General features: G+C 41.3%; 1 protein-coding gene across 1 annotated transcript in view; it reads left to right on the top strand.

The window, feature by feature from the left end:
- The window catches only part of RFX3 (regulatory factor X3), a 261,190-nt gene that overhangs the window by 214,000 nt on the left and 25,243 nt on the right, over positions 1–21,947 (top strand). The window contains exons 8-11 of the mRNA XM_054986134.1: positions 5,591–5,712; positions 7,748–7,860; positions 11,073–11,188; positions 11,624–11,778. Of these exons, the coding sequence (XP_054842109.1) occupies positions 5,591–5,712; positions 7,748–7,860; positions 11,073–11,188; positions 11,624–11,778 (506 nt within the window). The remainder of the gene's footprint in view (positions 1–5,590; positions 5,713–7,747; positions 7,861–11,072; positions 11,189–11,623; positions 11,779–21,947) is intronic.

The following is a 21,947-nucleotide window of genomic DNA, read 5'->3' as shown; positions in this document are numbered from 1 at the left end:
TCCAGGTCTGGCTATCTATTAGATTTAATTACATAGGGGGTCAAATGACTACTGCCAAAGTAGTATTATGATCACTTCCAGCCAAAAGAATCTATAACTTATAATAGGCTAGGAGGCAGACCAGACCCTTTAATGGAAAAATAAGCATAGTTCTATACCTATGGAATTTTGGACCAAGAGCTGAGTACGGGAAGGTGAAAATGTCAGCCTGAAAGAGCTGGGCCCCCCAGGTTTCTCGGTCCTTCACCAGTCACGGGACAGTGGGCGGGGGGGTGCTCATTTGAGAGTCTTTCTCCATCAGGCCACTCCCTATGCCAAAGATTGCCAGAATTGATTGTGTGGGCCTGGTGTGGGATGCTGAGGAGAGTATAGCTATCTGTCTGGTGTACCAATTGCCCAGCACACCAGCAGATGCTATGCCTGGCCTATTGGAGGCGGTGGCTGGTTGGGCCTTGGAGTACCCCAGGCTTCGGGTCTTAGGGGGCTTCAGTGTCCATGCTGATGATGCTACCTCCTCACGGGCCATGGACCTGATAGCCTCCATGGCAGCATTAGGACTCTCCCAGTTTGTATTGACTCCAACACATTGAGCCGGACATACGCTGGATTTGATCTTTGGGGTAGGGATACAGGTGGATCTGGAGGAACCTATAGCAGTGCCATTGTCAGACCACCTCATCCTGAGGGCTTGTCTGGGCACCATGACCCCCCCCCCCCCGGGCTTGGGCAACGAGCTGATTTATGCTTGCCCGTGGAGTCAAATGGATCCAATTGAATTCCAGAATGGTCTGCGCCGTTCTGGAGGCTCATTGGATGAGCTGATAGAGAACCCCTGGTGGCTCATTGGATGAGCTGATAGAGAATCGGAATGCCCGTCTCTCTGAAGCTATCGACAAGATTGCTCCCCATTGCCCTCTCCGCCCCCGAACTAGAGTCGCTCCTTGGTATACTGATGAGTTACGACAAATGAAATGGGAGCTGAGATGGCTAGAGCAAGTGTGGCGGCGACTCCGTGATGAAGTGACAAGAACATCTTATAGGACGTTTATGAAGGCCTATGAGATGGCAGTGAAAGCTGCAAAGAGAGACTACTATGCAGCTTCCATTGCGTCCGCTAGTTCTCGCCCAGCAGAACTTTCCAGAGTGATTTCGTCTTTAATGTCCCTCTCACATGGGGCAAATAAAAATGTAAATTCGGTAATAAGCTGTGAGGCTTTTGGAGACTATTTTGCAGATAAGATCTTGTCACTCCGCTGGGATCTGTCCACTACAGTTGATGCAGTATGTGTACTGGAGGCCCCTTGGATGTCCTCAGGGTTGATATTAGATCAATTCAGGCTACTCTCCCAGGAGGAGGTAGGCAGGGTCCTGCATGCTGCGAAACCTACCACATTCCCACTGGACCCGTGCCCGTCATGGCCGGTGAAAACTGGCGGTGATGGGATTCGAGCATCACTAGCTGACATCATTAATCTTTCTCTGAGTTCTGGGTTTTTTCCAGACTCACTGAAGGAGGCAGTGGTGCGGCACTTATTAAAGAAACCATCACTGGATCCCGTTGATCCAGCCAATTACCACCCAGTTTCAAATCTTCTGTTCCTGGGTAAGATCATTGAGAGGGCAGTAGCGGAACAGCTGCAGGTATACCTGGATGATGCCTCTATCCTGGATCCATTCCAGTCTGGCTTCAGGCCTGGCCATGGTACAGAGACGGCTCTGGTCACCCTCACAGATGATCTGCGGCGACATCTAGACTGCTGATACTTTTAGATCTTACAGCAGCGTTCGACACCGTCGATCATAATCTTCTGACTCACCACCTTGCCGATGTGGGGATTCGTGGAACAGCCTTGCAATGGCTGAACTCCTTCCTTCGCAATCAGAGACAGAGGGTGGCACTTGGGGAACAGATGTCCGCTCACCATTCTTTGGTATGTGGCATCCCTCAGGGGGCGATTCTTTCCCCGATGCTATTTAACATCTATATGCGCCCCCTCGCCCAGTTAGCCCGCAGCTTTGGGCTGGGTTGTCACCAGTATGAGGATGACACTATCTTCTGATGGACGGCCAGTCTGATCTCGCTCTGGATTCCTTGGCCAAGGGTCTTGAGGCTGTGACGGTATAGTTACATCAGAGTCGCCTGAAATTGAATCCCCTGAAGACGGAGGTTCTGTGTCTGGGTCGTGGGGCGATTGAGCTGGGAACCCGGCTCCCAGCCCTTAACAAGGTACAACTGAAACCTTCGCCGACAGTGAGGAGCATGGGTGTAACCTTGGATGCCACACTTTCAATAGAGGCCCAGGTCACGACTGTTGCCAGGTCTGCCTTTTTTCATCTTCAACAGCCCAGGCAACTGGCACCCTATCTTTCACCCCAGGACCTGGCCACAGTAATCCATGCAATGGTCACTTCCAGGCTAGACTACTGCAACTCACTCTACTCTGGGCTGCCCTTGGGCCTGACCCGGAAGTTACGCTGGTCCAGAATGCAGCAGCACATGTCCTTACCGGAACGCCAATCCGAGCGCACATTCATCCTGTGCTGTGCCAGCTGCACTGGCTCCCATTGGAGTTCCAGATCCGGTTCAAGGTGTTAACCTTGGTGTTTAATGCCCTTCACGGACTGGAACCTACATAGCTGTGGGAGCGCCTCCAACGGTGGCCATTTGAGCGGCCGGAAGCTCCGGCCTTCTCCGCCACCCTGCGGGCCCACGCAGCAGTAGAGGAGGCTGAAAAAGCCCTTCCTACCCATCAAATGGCTGCCATGGTGGCCATTTGAGGGGCAGGAAGGCCGGAGGCAGCGGCTCTGGCCTTCTTCGCCACCCTGTGGGCCCACGCAGTGGTGGAGGAGGCTGAAAAGGGAAACTCCTTCCCTTCAAAGTCCCCCCTCCTCCAGCTGGTTGGAAAGGGGGATATTTTGAAGGGAAGCAGGTTCCTGGCACGACTTGCAAGTGGCACCAGGAAGTTCCTTCCCTTCAAAGTCTCCCCCCACTTCCGGGAGGCTGCACTCAGATGCTTGTCAGGGAAATCCCTGACCAGCAGCTGAGTCTGGGGGGGGGGGGGGAATGTCCCTCTTCATGCTGCACAGCAGCAGCAGGGAGAAGGGCATTTAACCCAGGCAGGCTACACTCAGCCTGGCTAAAAATTAGCCAATAGTAGTTGGCTAATTGCAAATAGTAGTTTGTTTCTAGTTTGCTGTCTTGGTTTACAGAGCAAGTGCAAACCATAGTTTTGATGTAATGGCAAATTTTGGCTTGCCACAAAAGTAGTAGTAGCTAATTAGAATACATCATGGGAAGGGAGGAATGATTTCATGAGGAGCCAGCAAGCTTGTTCACTTTATGCCAACTTATGATCTACCGTTATCTCTGAAGACATCCAATATTGGTTGGAGAAAGTTTATGCAGTGTAAGGGTAGGGCAGGCAGAGTGCTGCCAGTAGGACAGGGATACTGAGAAAGTCAATGTGAAGATGATTCAGAAATCAACTAAGAACCGTTAGATCACAATTGTCAGAATGCTTAGTAGCTGAAGGAACAGAGAAGGATAGAGGTAAAAGTTTTATTCCATTCAATATTATTTTAAATCTTATTTATTTATTATTTACTTAAATATTTATATCCCACACTCTTAGTTTACAAAGCTCCTAAGATGCTTTCTAATTTTAATTTCTAAGACATCTGCAAATGATGGCAAACATTTTTGTGGCCTATCATTGAGAAACGCAGTAAAACAGTGATTCAGTTCTGAGTTTGATTCTAGCTGCCACATAAGACTTAAATTGAGTCAACATTGTTTTATTAATCACTGTTTTTCACTATAATTTCTGTCAAACATAGCTGTTGCTAATATTAACCTCCTACTTCATATACCCACTGTCACTTCTCATCTGTCTGCTTTTCTTTCCCAAAGTTTAAAATATTCCCTAACATAATATTCCCTAATAATTTAGAAAGTGTTCCCTAACATAGAATGCTAAAATTATTTTGATGCACAATATTACAAGATTAATTTGGGCTATATCCTGCAAACTAGTTTTGTAAATTCTAACCGTTCTTTAACATCACCAATAATTGTAGACTTAGAGTTGATACTTTCAAGTCCATGGTTTGAGTTACAAATGAGATCTATTGCATTAATCATATGACAAAATTGCTGCACGTAATAAGCTGTATTTCAAATAAATACCCTGAAGATGTGAAGATGGGTTTGCGCAGTTTGAGTAGCTGCCAAAAATCTAGACTGATTCAGCACTATTTTACTTACCAAATTATAAGACAACACAGTATTTTTAAATAATGTATTTACTTAAAATATTTATAAAAATCCAAGCCACTTATTCCTGGTTACCTGCACTGTAAATTATATATAGTGCTTTTTCTAGATTTAGCTTCTAGAAAAAAGTATATTCTGAAATATATGCTGAACAGCAGAGGAAAAATAATACAATGGGTGGTGAGAACAATCTGAAATAGTTACCTTATCTTTGTTATTAACCATGTATCTAAAAAAAAATCATAAGATTCGACATATTTAAAAAATCCACAAGATCCCAGTTTTGTTTTTACCTAATATATAACCAAACAGCTATAATGTCAAAATGATTAAATATGTGAATGCTATCTTTCTGAAGGCTTTGGGTATGAATTGATGTGGTTGACAGCCTCTGGTTACCAGAGTGTCATTCATAGTGCTACCCACACATAGTGCTACCCTCAACTACATCATTTTGATGCAGTGGATAAGTGAAGAACACTTTTATTTCTTGATTGTAACATGCAAGTCAAAACACAAATGAAGGAACTCACAAATGCAGTTGAATTAACTACAAAATGTAGCATCTTTGAACCACAATTGGTGCAGTGAGCATAGGTTGCATGAAAAATAAACATGTTCCTGATTCTTAAGATGTGAGTTAGAGAATCAAATTAATTTTCTCATGGGTAAATGTGAGAAAAATACTGTAAGCTTTAGTGTTTGTATGGTATCCAGAAAATATATGAATTTTGCTTAAACTTGCAAAACCATAGGAAGTGGAGTTTAGTCAGCTAGCTATTGAAGAAGTCATGGTTCCTTCTACCAAGAAGAAATGTAGTTTGAATTGCCAGATCAAAGTCTGAGTCATTTGTAAAAATGATCTTTCTCTATGGCTATAGTGATTATTTTATCAGTGCGTAGTGATAAGTATAATAAAGTTATACTTCATTTAATACGCTTGGGTCTGTAGACTGAATTACCCAAGAAGACCACAGGTTGAGCCATGAAACAAAATATACATCTTTCATGTATTCAGCACAATGCTAGTGGCTTGATCAGAGTGTGCCATTCTTAAGTGTGTTGATATGCCTTTCTCCAAATAAAAGCTCAGACTTGTATTTTTGGAAGTTAGTTGAAAGATTTTTTTACTGTAGTTTAAGCTGAGTATCCTACAATTATTGTTGATAGACAAAAAAAAATCTGTCTAAAAACTCTAGTAATTAAAATGGGACATTGTATTGTACATCATTTACAAATGTTTTAAAATAAATCAGTTAAATGGAAAGAGATAAAGGACATTATTATGTCTAATGTATTATGTCTAATGTATTTCAGGTACAAGCCTATGCAGAAAGTGGATGGAGTCACAGATGGTTTCGCAGCAAGTGGTCAGCAGACAGGCACATCTGTTGAACAAACTGTAATTGCCCAAAGTCAGCATCATCAACAGTTTTTGGGTATGTGTGAAGTATAATTTTAAGTGTCCTAAGAAAAAATGATCACTGTAGATTTTAGCTACTACATGCAGCAAAGTTGTTCTTGAAAAGGTCCATTGTATTGAATGGGTCTGTCCCTGAGTAAATGATTTAATCATTGGTATATATGTACCTTCATACAAAGAACTATTTCTTGCAAAGGGAATGAGTTTTATTGAAGCTAGTGCTTATATTTGGAAGAAAGACATTCAGGAAGAAAGATATTCATTCCACACATATTGCAGCTGGGTATGCAGAAAGCCAGTAGCTTTTTGAGCAGCATATAGGTTCCCAGAGCTATCAGTTCACCTTGTGCACTCAAAAGGTTAGTGAATGATGTGGCTGTAGTTGAGTTGGAGAGAAAATGCAGATGGTTTTATCCCTTGTATCTCTACTCGAGCAGGTGAGGAGAAAATCTTTGCCTTAGATCCTGGAGAACTGCTGTCATTCAAAGTATACAATAACCTAGATGAATCAATAGTTTGACTTAAGTATAAGGCAGCTTCCTGTGTTCAGTAAAAACTGTGAAGAAAACAAGCATGTTGTACCACTTTTTTCAAATTTTTATATTATATATTTATTCCCTCTTACCCTTTCCTCTCCTGCTTTAGTAAAAAATACTAACATTCCTGTCCTCAAATGATTTTCTGCTCAGTCATGCAAGCAACAGATGGAATTTTTTGAGTTCTAGAATCAAATGGTATCTATGCAGTTGATCTAATTTAGCATTATTTGAGGCAAACTACTCTAGCACTGAAGAAAAACATGGAGGACAAACCTGTATTTAACATTGACCAGAATGTCATTTGCATCTTAGAATTTCTCCATAGCACTAGACTCTCAACTTATTATTGTAAACGGAAGTAGCTGTTGACCTGTGGTATTGCTAGTCACACATACTATCATGAGTAAAAATATGTCTCTAATTTGGGCAGTTTATAGTCTTAAAACCAAATCAAATGCAGTAATGGAGAAGGGTGTCAAAAAAGCAGAGAGAACAGAGTTTATTAGGATTAACAAGTAATGGATATTTTGAACAACGGACGACAAGCAAAATGGAAAATAATGCAATCCCATCTCTGGGTTCAGTTCCTAAAACCAACGCTTGCATTGACTGAAATGTGGCACTCTGACTAGATGAGAGTCTTTCCTGAGTGTGAACAATGATTTCCCCAGTGGTCTTTATGAAAAAGTAGAGATATAATAAGAAGGTCCCTCAGGTGGCTGGGTTTAACTAAAGGGACTGCTGCTTCCCATGGGCAGTATTTTCCAGGAAGATCAACAGTGTACAGCACATGTCAACTTAAGCATTAGTCTTTGTAGTTCTTGTTGACTATATGAAAGTGCCATGCTCTGTTCTATCAGATCAAAGCTATAGACTGCTCTATATATTTCTCCTACTAAGACATCTTACACAAAAACTGCTACCACAAATACATGATGGTTTCTGTACTTTACTTGAGATACCCAAATTAATCTTAATTGTGCTGCTATCTATTAAACAGCAGATGAACATTTCATGGGGTGGTAAAGCAGCTATAATTGGCTTGAACAATCTACATCAAGCTTAGCACATTTTTTCAATATAGTTGCGGATTTGAAAGCAATCTATCATATGCCCCAAGTCATTATCTATACTAAACCGTCTGTAGGAACAGGAACAAAACAGCACCTAGTATATTAAAATGGATATGTTCCATGTATTTTAACAGTTCATATTAATGTGCCAGAGAGGAGTTAATGTGTACCACTTGAAACTTATGCACTTACAGCAATGTTATGTATTCTTTTCATTCCTATGAAGAGAGTACATTCCATTTAGAGGACTTGGTTATTTCTACTTAAAATATTTAGTTTAGAAGTCTTTAAAATATATAATAGAAATTCTTCTGGTTTGAGTCAAACACTTAATGACTTTTTTAGTATTTCTTTCTTTCTGTCATTGAATGTTTTCCTGATTAAACTGTGATTGTCACAATCAATAATATTTTCCTTTATTGTGTTGTCATGGAAATAGATGCATCTCGAGCACTTCCAGAGTTTGGAGAAGTTGAAATCTCTTCTCTGCCAGATGGTACTACTTTTGAGGATATCAAGTCATTGCAGAGTCTCTATCGGGAGCATTGTGAGGTAAGGAATAGGTATTCTTTACCATGGACTTTCTACCGTGCAGTTGATAGAGCACAAAAAAAGCCTAATTATCCTAGGATTACCTCTTTTCCTGAAAAACAGAATATGGTAAGGATGACTAATATCACAATACCAAGTGTGTATGTTTTTGTTTAGAAAGATAGTTACAGTTTTGGATAGCTCCTTTGAGGAGACTCAAAAATTTGCCTGTACTCAGCAGGGCCCCATGAGTAGAGATGGGTATGAACTGGGAAAGATCCAAACCATGTGGTTCGTCACATTTCATGAACCACGAACTTGCCCGGTTCGTGAACTGGTTTGTTTGGTTCGTGAAAACATCACTTTCAGGGCAGCAGAAGGTCTGCAGAATAGGGGTTTTCTCTTCCAATTTCCCCCTTTTAAATGCCTGCCACTTTTCAGCTGATGGGAGAGGATCCAGCTGAAAAAAGCTGCCTGCTTGAAAGCAGCAATACTTTTCTTGCGTGGCAAGAAAAATGTTGCTGCTTTCCAACTCCCTCTGCTTTTTTCAACTGAGGGGAGGGGCATCCTCCTATCAACTGAAGTCCTTTTCACACTGAGACTTAAAGCATTTCAATATCAGTTCTGCTTCCCATGTTTACAGGAGTTTGCTTATTCCCTGCTGGCTTTAAAAGCCAGGAAAGGATTAAATGGCTCCTTTCCCCTCCCTCCCAGGCATGTTTCAGGCTTTGAAAAAGAGAGAGAGAAACAAGCGTTTTGCATAGCCCTTTGGGAGCAAAGTAGCTGGGAGGGGATGAAGCAGCAGCTTCCATGCCACTTTGTTTCCAAAGGACTGTGCAAAATGCTTGAGTTTTTTTCCTCTTTTTCAAAGCCTGAAATATGCCTGGGAGGAGCCATTTAATCCTTTCCTGGCTTTTAAAGCCAGGAGGAATGTGCAGTAACATTACAATGTTGCAATGTTACATTACAACCCTTTCTTGCCTTCAGAAAAAAAAGAGAATGTGTGTGCATATCCCAGAGCAGGAAGGGAAATACCAGCCATTTAACCCTTTCTTAGCTTTTAAAGCCAGCAGGGAATAAGCAAACTCCTGCAAACATGGGAAGCAGAACAAATAAGTTCCAGTGTGAAAAGGACCTCAGCTGATGGGAGGGGGATGCCCCTCCTCTCAGCAGAAAACAGCAGCAGGCCCTTTGAAAGCAGCAACACTTTTCTTGCAGGCAAGAAAAGTGTTGCTCCTTTTAAATGCCTCCTATCAGCTGAAAAGCAGCTGGGTGAACACCTCTACTGCAGAAAGCCCGTCTCCGGTTGCCTAGGAAATCGATTGATGGTGCCAGGCTGTCTGCAGTGATGAAATGAAAAATGAACCGGCCTAAAGTTTGTCATGGTTCGTCAAAAGTGGGCTCTGATGAACCACCAGTTCTCAAACCATGAACCAGCCCGGTTCATGACAAACTTTGGTTCATATTTCAGTTCGTGCTCATCTCTACTCATGAGTATTGCCATGTCGATTTTGGTTTTTTGTGGCCCTAATTTTTATTATTAGTTATAAATTAGATTTTGAGTTTTTATGTGTTTTGAAATAAACATTCTAAAATACTAATATATTGAATTGAAATGTTTTGCATTAATAGTATTAATCTTAGTAATTTCTTATGCAAGATTCTATTTGCAAAGCCTGAGAGTCAGATAACTGTTCTGATCTGTTGATCATTATTTTTAAAAAGTGTGAGCAGACCACAGGATTTTGTACTTCCTCCCTTACTCCTTCCCCTCTCCCACACTAATTTCCACTACTGTTGCCTCACCAGCCTTTACCATGGTTAAAGCTTACCACAATACTACCCTTACCCATAGTTATGGCCTATTGGCAAGTGTGATGGACTACACTTAACAGCAGGTTTCTAAAGTGCAGCAAAATCGGAGAGCTGGAAGGGGAAAGGTTAACTATTCCCTAGAATGGAGAGCTTGAATAACAGGCTACTCCCTCTTCTCTGTTTGGTCAATTAGAACCAATCTGAAGGCAGTCAGTTGGTTTCTGACAGGATTTTGGAGTCAGTGAGTCTGATGAGAAAAGTTAGACATATTCTCATTTAGAGTGAAGAAAGTAGACTGCTTTGCCTTAGCTGTAGTATTACTGTCCTGAGAAAGAATTCTGTCTAAGAATTCAAAGTCTAAGTGTCAGCATAAGCTGAAGTATGCTTTACACAGACACCAGAGAACTGGGAGTGTGTTTTGGCAAGTGTGATTGGGTAGTAGGTTAAGATTCACTTTCAAGCCAAAAGAAATAGGGTTATATTATATCTTCTGAGGAGAAGATTAATTCCTGCCCAGTTTCTAAGCGGGGGCTGTCTCTGAGGAGAACCCCAGGTCTGTTGTGATGTGAAAATAGTTTTAGACTAACTGTAGGAAACCTGAACGGTCATAGGAAACTTTCTGAAGAAACATTGTTGCTGTAACTCAATTACTAAGTAAAACACCTCTCACTATTAAGAACCAAGAATATATGAAAATAAGCTTCAAGAATACTATTTTGCCTATTACAAGAAGTGTATTTTGTAATACACAAAAACACTTTACCTCCATCCCCTGTCTACTCTTGCTCAATCCCTGCCTATTAAATTAAATTATTTCTTTTTAAATGTTATATAGTTTCTAGTGTCATTTCCAAGAAATAGCAAGAGGTCTCCTGCTTTTCCTCATCAAGTTTTTGGGCAGGGCTAAAAAGCCAAAATTTTATTTGCATGTCTGGATGGGACAAACAGACTTTCAAAACCACAAATATTAACATGCTACTTGGAGCTGCTCAGTCAAAGCAAGGAAACTGAATTTTGGTGGGAAAATCTTCCTCACAGAGGGGCGAGTGATGGGGGATCCATCATAGAAAGATTTAAATAGTATCCTCCATGTCACATTGCTATTGAAACTTCCTCCAAATTACTTTATGTGCTACATGTGCTGTTGTTCATGGTAAAAACAAAATCCTGATTTTGCCATTCAAATTTTGCTTCAGTTTTGCGATCAGTGATGTGTTTACTATCATAAATGACAATATTTGGTTTCCTAATGTGTAACCACTCTAGTTATTCATTTTAACATGGATCTATTGAAAGCCTGATTAAGTATGAGAGGGGGGCAAAACTCATGTGCACAGTCATCGTAGCATTGTACATAGAATTTAGCGTTCAGTATTTATCATACTATGGATGGAAGAATATCTGCTTTGTGTTTTTAGGCAATTTTGGATGTTGTAGTGAACCTTCAGTTTAGCCTAATAGAAAAATTGTGGCAAACGTTCTGGCGCTATTCTCCTTCAACAACAGCCGATGGCACTACTATTACTGAACCAAGGTTTGTTTGTTTTTTCTCACAGCTTGTTAACAATAGTTTAGTAGCAATTTTCAAATAAAAGCAAAATGTAAATTAACCTACTAACTAGGAAGTTCTCTCTTTAAATACTAGATTAAACTGCCATTTTATTATGATAATTGTAGGATGTATTTATATGCATACCATTTTATTTTATGTGAACAGGGCACAGTTATTTTCTCATGAAATAATATCCAATCCAAAGACCATTCTTATCACTGCTGCATAAAATGGTGCTTTTGGGCTAGAATCAAGGCCATGTATCAACCATTACAACACAAAGTTTCTCAGGGCAGTTGGGTGTGTTTCAGACATCTCTAATGTTTTATTTAAAAAAAGCTTTGAAGTCCATTGTTCTTTTTTATCTTCATGTAAATGCATTTTCATTTATTCATTTAATACATTTGTTCACACCAGCAATCTGAGTGAAATAGAAAGTCGACTTCCGAAAGCAAAGCTGATTACTCTGTGCAAAAATGAGTCAATTCTGAAATGGATGTGTAACTGTGACCATGTGATGTACCAGGCTTTGGTGGAGATACTCATTCCTGACGTCCTTAGACCTATTCCTAGTAAGTTGACTATAGAAGACGTCTTGTAAGGATTCTTTTTTGTTGTTCTGGTGATCTTATGCCTACAGAACCTCCCACAGAGCCCTTTAGGAGTGACTTTCAAGGCTAGGAAAGCAGCATGGGTACAGTTCTTTTTTATTTACAGCATAGAAATAAACATTTCACATTAATAAATACTGCATTTACGATAAGATTTGACAAATTTATTTTTATTAAAAAAACGTAAGTTTCTACATGTGTGGGGAATATACTTACCCAGATTACGTTTATTTTATTTTTATAGGAAAATTTTCTTTTGAATATTTCTTGTCTATATTGACAGCCTCCAAAATGTGTTGGTGATATCTTTGTTTTTCGTGACTTCAGCAAACAGAGGACCTAACAAAGTGGTGCATGTCCATGTCCAGTAGTAATACATCAGTAATAATATGTCGCAAAAAAGTATCTTTTCAGTGGCATGGTATTATTGATCTAGGGTACAGTTGCATATTTTTTCTCTGTTCTGTACATTCAGAGTTAGTTTTTACAAATATGGAGGAAAACATGTTAGAGGAATGTTTGAGTCCATCCTAATGTCTTACTTATAAAAGATGTGTGGTAGGTTTTATGACTTACCAGGCATTTCTTTTATTAGAAACAGTTTCTTAACTATTTTTCTAAAATCCATATCTTTCCCTTTTTCAAAAAAAGACACATATCAAAAGACATTCTCAGCATCTAACTAAAAATATTATACCTTGGCCAGCCAGTTGTTATCAAATTGTTCTACTTGAGAACAGTATTCGTTTCAAAGATAAAATTATTCAGACCAAGGCAGTGTACTGGGCAGTTGTTTTCTGATAGAAAGCCCGTTTGCCATAGATTCTAGCAAAACTGATTTCCATTATAAGCATTCTGTCTGTCCTTTGCACCGTAATAAATACATATAAATTTATTTTCCATTAACAATAATGGTTAATGGTTTCTGTGGGAAAGAAAATCTATATAACTGCACATGTATTGTGTACTTTCTGTGAACAATTATTTTGTAGTTAGGTAAGAAGCTCTCATGTCTCAAAAGAAATGAATGGCAAAGCTATTTTCTCCCGAAGTTACTGTAGATATTCCTATAACAGTTGTTACAAAATGTTCAGAAAAATATCCAATTTTGCTAGTGACCTTCACTCGTGAATGGAGAACAACAATACTTCACTATTTATATTGTACTTGTGGCACAACACATGTATCGATATGGAGCACAGACCAAATATCAGGCACCTTCTGATGTATTTTTCTGAAATGTATTTTTCTGAAATTGTTGATACACTGATATGTGAATATTATGTACAGTACCATGAAAACAACAGGGAAGTGTTTGATTCAGAATTGTCTGTTAACACTTGCCATTGGTGGTGGAAGACACCACCACCATTCCAACACTTGCCACTTCAGAACTCCTCTTGAATGAGATTAAGTTCACCAGATCTCTCACAATTCTGTAGTTGCCATGACAAACCCAGAGACAGTTAAAGGCTCCTGGATATCCACACCTAATCATATACTGGATCTGTTCTCATCTTTTTTGCTACTTACAGCTAATTTTCCAGCCACCATTTGTCCCTTTTGCATGTAATCAAACTGTGGTATATTCCTTTAGGCAGCACTTTGTGAGTAACAAGCAACCCAGACAGCACAAGTGGCAAAGTTAAGAAGATTTTATTGAAGAAAACAATTTCAGAAATATCTTGAAGTACCATTATAACTACTGATCTCTTTTCTTCTAGAATTTGCATTCCCATCTTAAAGTTGCATAATCATAGTCACCTAACTGCATAACACAGAGAGCCTGTTCCCCATTGGGGAAATGAGTGCTAAGCAACATATGTGGGTGAAGCTGGTTAGACCAGATAATACAACCCCATAATCAGACAGGCCCCTCTACTGTTCAAGGAAAACTTTCTATTTAAAATTCCTGTAGAATGACATATAACAACAACAACAACACCTACAGAACTACAAAAGATGGTGTTACTTGGAACAGCGTACATTTTACACTGATACCTGGCTGATACTTAGGTCTCTGGTGGAAACTTATATCAGCTCAGCAAGGCCAATCAATGATAGCATGTGATCTTTATCATTGATTGTGTTGTGTGAAATTTGAATAACAACAACAACAACTGTGCTTCTTCTAGACAGTTTAGTGCCCCTCTCAAGCAGCGAACAAGCAGTGGATCAGGCTTGTCAAACATAATACCCAGAGACTTGATCAGGATTCTTTAGGGATGCCTGCAGTCTGCACTAGGAACTGCTAGCATAATCTACAAATTTAATGAACTATATTCAGGGATAAGAATCAGGGCAGAGCAGAGGAGTTGACAACATCAGCCTCTCTCCCCTCCTCTAAATAGAAGTATTTCAATGTGTGTGTGAAATAGAGAAGAATGAAATGTGGTGCTTTTCATAGGAACAGAATGGAGCTGGAAATAATGTGCTTTGAGTGCTTCACTTTGGTAGAAAAGCAGATTATGCATTTTTAAATAAAATATTTTCTGAATAAATAAAATTGTACCCATTCAGGAGGGAATGAAATGGAATATGGTGGCTTGGGGTCAATGAGAAAGGAGTCTGAGATGACATAGACATTTGGTTTGGCAAGCTGTAGGAGCAGGACAGGGCAAAACCTGGTTTTGATGAGCAAGAGATTTTGGACAGGCTAACATGTGAGGGGGCTTAGAATGCAGGGCTTGGAATCTGGAATCAGTGGAGAAACTTCCGTCTCTAACTGAAGTGGAATTGATGTTGCCTTGGCAAGGAATTGATATCATTCTGTGGAAAAAGTATGTATGTGGCCCCTAGGTATCTTCTGAGTAAAGAATTCAGCCTTTCATCCCATTTGAATTTGACACCTCTGCCTTAAGTCCTACCAGACAGGTAAAATGGCATATGAGAATCTTGTTAACTGAATTAAAGTTTGCCATGGTTACAGAAATAATTTAAAGTATTTTAATGGTTTTAATGTTTCTTTTCTATCCTTGCAAGTTGCCTCAAGTGAATGGAAACTGAGGGATATTCATGCTTTTAAATTTTTAAAAAGACTGACCAAACATATTTCTTGAACTAAGTGGGAAGGCAACAAAAAATTGTATAGTTTTACAAACAAAGGCTAGAATGGGCAGGAAAGCATAGTGGTTTGACCTTATGCATTTTTTTAGACATTGCATGACAGTAGGAGGGGGCATTTGGGCCGAAAGGCTTGCCTACTCTGAATCTAGATATTATAGGACAGTCTCATCTATTAGTAGTACATGTATGTATTTAGGAAACGCATAGCTAAAAACAATAAGATAAACAATAAAATGCCTGTAACTATATCAGAAGCAATAAACAGTTGGCAGAGGCAGGACTGTTAGATTACAAGAAAGTGAAAAAAATGACTGAAGGAGAATAAAAGATTGCAGAGAAGATAAAATACGTTATTTGCAACAAAATATGTTGAACAAATTCATGTTTGAATCAGTGGATTTGGGAGTGGGGGTGGGGATGGGGCTCTGAAGCAGATGGAACTGAGTTGACAAGATGTTTCTATGATGAACTGAGAAAATTAACATGTCACCAGGTCTGGATAGAGTAATCCAAGAGTTAAACTGAACTAAAATTGGCTGGGGATCTTCGAGGTCTTTTGCCTTTCTTTGGGCATAGAGCAGGGGCCACTGGGTGGGGGGGAGGTAGATGTGAATTTCCTGAAACATCTTGCTTCACCAACAGTTTAGAATTCTTTGAGAGTGTCAACAAAGCTGTAGATAGGGATGATACAGATGCAAATGCATACTGCAAATAAAACACAAGTGTGGGGGGAGACATCTCACTGAAACTTAAACATCAGAAACCAGTCAATATATATGTAGACCATCTCTGTAGAAGCCACTCCAAGGTTATCATATTTGACGACTTTTGCCAAAGGTATTTCAGTCCTAAATATAAAGGTAGGCAGACTACTCCATCCCTAGACCACTAAGAATGGACATTCGCAAGAAGTGAACACAGTTTCCTTACTCTAGTGATAGGGGTGGGGCAGTCTGTACATCTCAGATGTAGAAATGTCACTTGAGCTATCATTCCCAATTGAGGGACAACTTTCTACCAAGAAACAGCATCCATGAAACAAAGATATTGAAAGTCAGAAGATATGAGCTGATGCTCAAGAGATTTCCTAGCATGCAGACACCACCACCCCCAAAAGGAAGGATGCTTGTATGTTGCTGAGGAAGCCATTTTCTATGGGAAAATGCTGTCTCTTTCTGTGGAAGTTCTCCTAGATTGATTTGGCATGCCTATAAAGTCCATAAGGTATTATCTTGACAGATAAGAACTCTCGTATCATTAGGAAGAATTGTTTAGAGGGAAGCAGGAACTCAGACTTTGTGAAATTCTCCTTCTGAAGCCGCAAAGCCCTTAATGCCTAAGCAATGCCTTTTCTTTCTGGTATACAGGACAGGACCAAAGAAAGAAAATTTTCTTCAGTCCTATGAAACACTAAATAAACTGTAGAACTAGAGGCAGGAACAGTCTCAAAAAGACCACTCTGTAATTATGGGAAATAGATACAATTCTCCTATACAGAACAAGTATCAAGTTCTATGTGTTCTATCATGCATAGAAAATTGTATTGATTCCATAGGAAAACTATGTATCATAGAAGAATGAAGGGGATACACACTGTCAGAAACCAATGAACCTGTGAGTGACAGGTTTGCTGACCCCCACCCCTCCCTCCAAACCTTTAAATGAACTGCTATCTGGCATCCAGGTGTATTAGCACTCAGACCTTTGTTATAGTCAGCTTTGAAGATTGAAGAAATTCCTCCAACTATGGTTTCTGTGGCTCTGTGCATGTTGCCATAACATGCACATCTGTGTGTGTGTGTGTGTGTGTGAGAGAGAGAGAGAGAGAGAGAGAGAGAGAGAGAGAGAACACACCCAGTTCTTGAAACTGTCCCTACTCAAATTCTCAAAGATTACCATTAAAAGATGTGAATGTGGAAAAGTACTGGCTCTTGCACTTGAAAACCCCTACACTTGAAGAGAAAACAAATGGGTTAAGATGAGTATGTCAGGGAACTGCAGAGAAGGTCATTAAGGTGCAGAACAACACATGTGCCCTTGGAGTGGAAACCTGCAACCTGTTGAAAAACCGAACGACACTGTCATGACTACTACTAAAAAGGTAAAGATTAAACTGGATCCCCAAATAAGATATCTCCATAAGCTAGTATGGGATTGTTCGCTGGAGTAAACACTACTCCTGCCACAAATACAGTGCTGACTGACCTATGTTTTACTGATGTAAAGCACAGGGGATTGAACTAGAAGGTTTGTATGGGCCCTTCCAACTCTGTGATTCCGTGACCTGTGTTTTACTGATGTGTTCACTATAACAGTCAGTCTCCATTTCCACCAGGTGCTCTATGAAGTTAAAAACATACAGAGACCCAGACAGCTAGCACTCATTGTGGAATATGGTCTATCCTAAGTTCCTAGAATTGCCATTCTCTAAGAGTGCACCCTCCACAACCTGGTTCCAGAGCTGGAAATGTCATAGAATCCTGTGTGAGTCAGAGAAGAAATAGTTATAGGGAGGTGATGCTGTTCATAAATTTGTCTTTTGTAGAAGCCTGGTGTGGAATCCCATCCCAGAAAGAACTCTGGCAAGATTCCATAATTCCCAGCAGTCATGCCCAGTAATAGCATGGTCCTCCACATCCTATAGGCTCTCTTGAAAGATGGTATGGTTACCTGAACTTATGAGGAAAAGAAAACTAGGGGTGTTTGATGTCCTTTGGGACCAGTGCAAAAGTTCTTGAGTCCAGTAATTGCTAAAATAGAAGAAGTAGTTGATGATTTATTAAACATCCTCTTTTTAATCTTACATAAGAGGAAAGCCAAGCACTTTTCTAGAATTATTTGTTAGTGATGGAGACTTGAACACCCCTGCTGAGGCTATTTTGTCAGGAACCGCTCAGGATTTCATGGTCACAGAGACCTGGGCCTGTCTCAAGTAATAACTGGCCGACACACTATGCAGGTCACACTCATCATCTGGTATTGTGTTCTGGGCAAGAAGAAGGTGTTCTGAAGGTGGAAGGCCTGAAGATGTTTGACTTGTCACAGACAGATCATTACCTGCTGGGGTTTAATCTTACAGGGATGCTAAGACTCCACAGGGTTGGGGGATCGACTAAGATGAACTGCTCTTCAGAGCCAGATGGCTCCAAATAGTTTTCTAATGGCTCTGTGGGATTTTCCTGTTGATATAGTAATCCTGTTGATGCCCTGTTTGATCTCTGGAATAAGGAAATTATTCAGATGATTGGCATCGTCATTCCTAGTGCTGTCTTTCAGGTCTTTGAGCACAGACAGCCCCATAGTTTACTGAGGGGGTTCAGGCTATGAAAAGACAATGGAGATAACTATAACAGCAATGGAGAAAATTGATGAATCCAATAAGACACAGCCTCAAGGTTATTTTAAAGCCTACTCCATGGCAGTAAAGAAACAATACTTCACCACCACTATTGCATCTACACAGTGTAGGCCTGTGGAACTCTTTCAGGTGGTTAGGGCCTACTGGAACTTGGCATGCAGGATGATGTAGACTGCTCAGCACTTTAAACATAAAATCTCTCACAGCTGTACTGAGTTGAATTCTGTAGTAACAGTTAGGGGTATGCGCTTTGGGTTTCTGATTTGGGTTTTTAACCCGAATTCGGCCCGATTCGGAAAGATTCAGGATTTCCAAATCGGGGCATGCTGGCCCTGATTTGGAAATCCCAAAGCAAAGCTTTCTGAAGCAATTTGGGTCGCTTCGGAAAGCTTCAGGGGCCCAGGGTTAAGTTTAAAGGGCTCTTTTGCAAGCAGCAGGGTCCTTTAAACTTCAACTGGCAGGAGGGGTGAATTCCCCTGCCTCCCAGCTGAAGTTTAAAGGGCCCTGCCGCTTGCAAGTGGTAGGAAAGGGCCCTTCAAACTGTCCCATTCCCTAGTACCTTACCCCCACCCCCCACTTACCTGGCACTGTGGAGGAGGAGGCCCTCCCGCCTCCCCGCTGGCCTCCAGTGGCGGTGGTGGCGGCAGCCCTCTCTGCCAGCCAGCCAGCTGCGGCAGGGAAAGCCTCCGTTAGCCAGCGCAGCAGCGGCTACAGCGTTTCACCCGTCAGATAAGTAGGGTGGGGGTGGGAGTTTAAGGGTGGGGTGGGCCTCCCCCTCCCCCTCCCCCTCTCCCTTCCCCCATCACTTCAGAATGCTCTGAATCTTTCTGGAGCATTCCGAAGTGACTCAGAAACCTGAATCCAAAGCAGCATGCCGGTTTTCCGGATCTTTTTCAGAAACCCAAATCTTTTTCGGGTGCATACCCCTAGTAGCAGTGAGAGAATCAGATTATCCCAGGCTGTTAGATTGTCTAGTTATATGGGCTACCCTTCAGCTTACTCAGGATAGAATTCTTGGACGTCTGCAACCTATCACCTGCTCATATGACTCTTACCCATCCTGTTTGCATAAATCTGCTGTGGGACTGGCAGACTGGATCTGGGAATTGGTAAATGCTTCGGGGGGAGGGAGGTGAAACATTTGTAAAGAAATCTGTTCTGGACCTAGGAGTATCATCCATTCAAAAATATACCATTCTAAAAGAAGGCGATTGAAGAACTGGTGGCTGGACAACATGGATTCCTGGATGAAGCAAATTGTTTAGATTCACTACAGTTTGGTTTCAGGTATGGCTATGGGACTGAAACAGCCTCAGTCACCCTAATGGCGGACCTGCACTGGGAGATGGATGAAGTGCAACCCTGTTGATTCTCCTTAACTTGTTGACACATTTTGATATATTGATTATGGTATTCTTCTGGGATTGCCTTTCAGGGTAAGAGTTAGAACTGGAAGGCACCATTCTGCAGTGATTTCAGTTCTATCTGGAAGGTAGATTTCAGAGAGTGGTGCTGGAGGGCTGCTGCTGGGGACTCTTGGACTCTGGCCTCTATGGCAAGGTTCCATCTTGTCCCCCATGCTTTTTAACATCTACATGAAGCCATTTGGAGAGGTCATCCAGAGATTTGGACTGTGTCACCAGTGTGCAGATGATACTCAGTTCTATGTTGCATTTCAGTTGGATCCTAGGGAGGCTGTGGAAACTGTGAAGTGGTGCCTGGAGGCAATTTGGGGAGTTGATGAGAACTCATATGCTGAAACTTAATCCAAACAAAACAAAAGGAGTTACTGGCTGGAGGAAGGAATGACCAAGAATTGATGTGTTTCCTGTTCTGGATGGGGTTGCATTCCCCTTAAAGGAGCAGGCTCATAGCTTGGGGGTGCTGCTGGACCTGGTTCTCCTCTTGGGAAAGCAGGTGGTAGTTGTAGCCAGGAGCATCTTTTGTCAGCTTTGTCTGGTAACCAGCTGCAGCCTTTCCTGGGCAAAAAAGATCTTGCCACTGCTATGTACGCCCTTGTAACCTCCACATCATACTACTGCAATGTGTTCCACATGGGACTGTCCTTTTAGAAGATTGATTGGAAGCTACGTTTGGTGCAGAATGCTGCTGCCAGAATTCTGGTGGTAGTGGATCATAGCACTCCAGTCATGTTCTACACTGGTTCTCAATTTGTTTCTGGGCCCAATTTAAGGTGCCGGTGTTGACCTTTAAAGCCTTTATGTAGCTTGAGGCCAGCGTACTTTGTACCACCCATTCCCAAGTGAACCTGCATGGCCACTGTGGTCATTTTCAGATGCCCTGCTTCAGGTGTTCTCCCCACTTGAGTCTAAATGAGTGGCAACCTGAGAAAGGGCCTTCTTGGTGGTAGTGCTGCAACTTGGGAACTCCATCCACCAGACTGATTTTTCTGTCTCCTTCTATTGTCTTCTGCCAGCAGGTGAAGACTTTTTTGCCTGGTTTCATATTCCTTTACTAACTCTTATTAGCCCTCCTCCTTGATTGTGTCTTTTGTGTGTTTATATTATGTTTTATATAGTTGTTTAAAATGTTTTATATATTTTTATTTTAAATGTTTTTGCTGTCTTAAGATTTTTTAATGTTTTGTTTAATATTCGCTGCCTTGGGGACCTTGACTTATATGGAAAAGCAATGTAGAATTTTTAAAATAAATAATCAGCCTGCTTTCTATTTGCCTCTTTTACCGTTGACTTTCAGAGAAGTCTGAGGGTCTAAACATACAGTTTGTTGTTCCCAAGCACTCATGCACTGGGAGTTCCTAGGTGAGTCCAAGGCCCATGGGGGGTGTGATTTGGATCAGGAACACAGTGCATGGGGACAGGGGGCTCAAGACCCCCCCCCCACTACACTGCATTCCTATCCTGAAACACCCCTGGGGGTCTGTGTTTTCCCATTAGGAAAACTTACATGTAGCACCTGATAAGGCAAACAGGGCAGTTTCAGATCAGGAAGTATGGTGGGAAGGCCTAAGCTGTCTGCCCTTTCACTGAGTCTTGATTCAGATCAGCTCCCCCTACGCATCTGGGAATCAAGCTTCACCTGAGAACTCTCAGTGCTCCTCTGCTTGACAAGACTTAGGATGGACCCAGGAACGATGTACTGTGTTGTTAGGCCACTAAAGGATCAATAGATGCCTGCAATATCTTCCAGGCTAAACTCTTCTTTCTTAAAGGACTTAGAGATATTTGAACTTTCTGACTGTTGAATTATCAGTATGTTTATGTATTTTTGTAAATATATTTTCCTATATATAGGCAAAATTAGCTGTGAACCTTTTATTTTGCAGTACATACATAGTCTTTATATACATTACAATACAATTAGCAGAAACAGTAATATAATACCACATGGGGGCCTACCACAAAATTTGGCGGATTGTGTTGTGATGACAGTGCAGATGGTAGTGAGTCCCACTGGGTCTGAAGGAAGAGGTGGTAACACTGGGAGGTAGGGAGTTGTGCCGGGTTTGGTAGTGCCGAGATCCGCATCAGTCCCAGGGAGACGCGGCGGTGAGGGGGGGGCAGGGAACATGTCGGGAGGGAGAATCCCATCCCCCCTGCCTTTTCTTCCTCTCTTCTCCCCTGCATTCCTAATGTGTCATTCTTACACCCTTTCCTCCACTTTGTCTTTCTACCCCACTTAACCCTCCTCAACCCCTTTTCTGTCACTTTTCCCCACCTTAACC

The sequence above is a fragment of the Eublepharis macularius genome, chromosome 8 (genome assembly GCF_028583425.1).
Source record: "Eublepharis macularius isolate TG4126 chromosome 8, MPM_Emac_v1.0, whole genome shotgun sequence".
NCBI classification, from domain to species: domain Eukaryota; kingdom Metazoa; phylum Chordata; class Lepidosauria; order Squamata; family Eublepharidae; genus Eublepharis; species Eublepharis macularius.
This window is presented reverse-complemented; position numbering and strand designations above follow the sequence as displayed.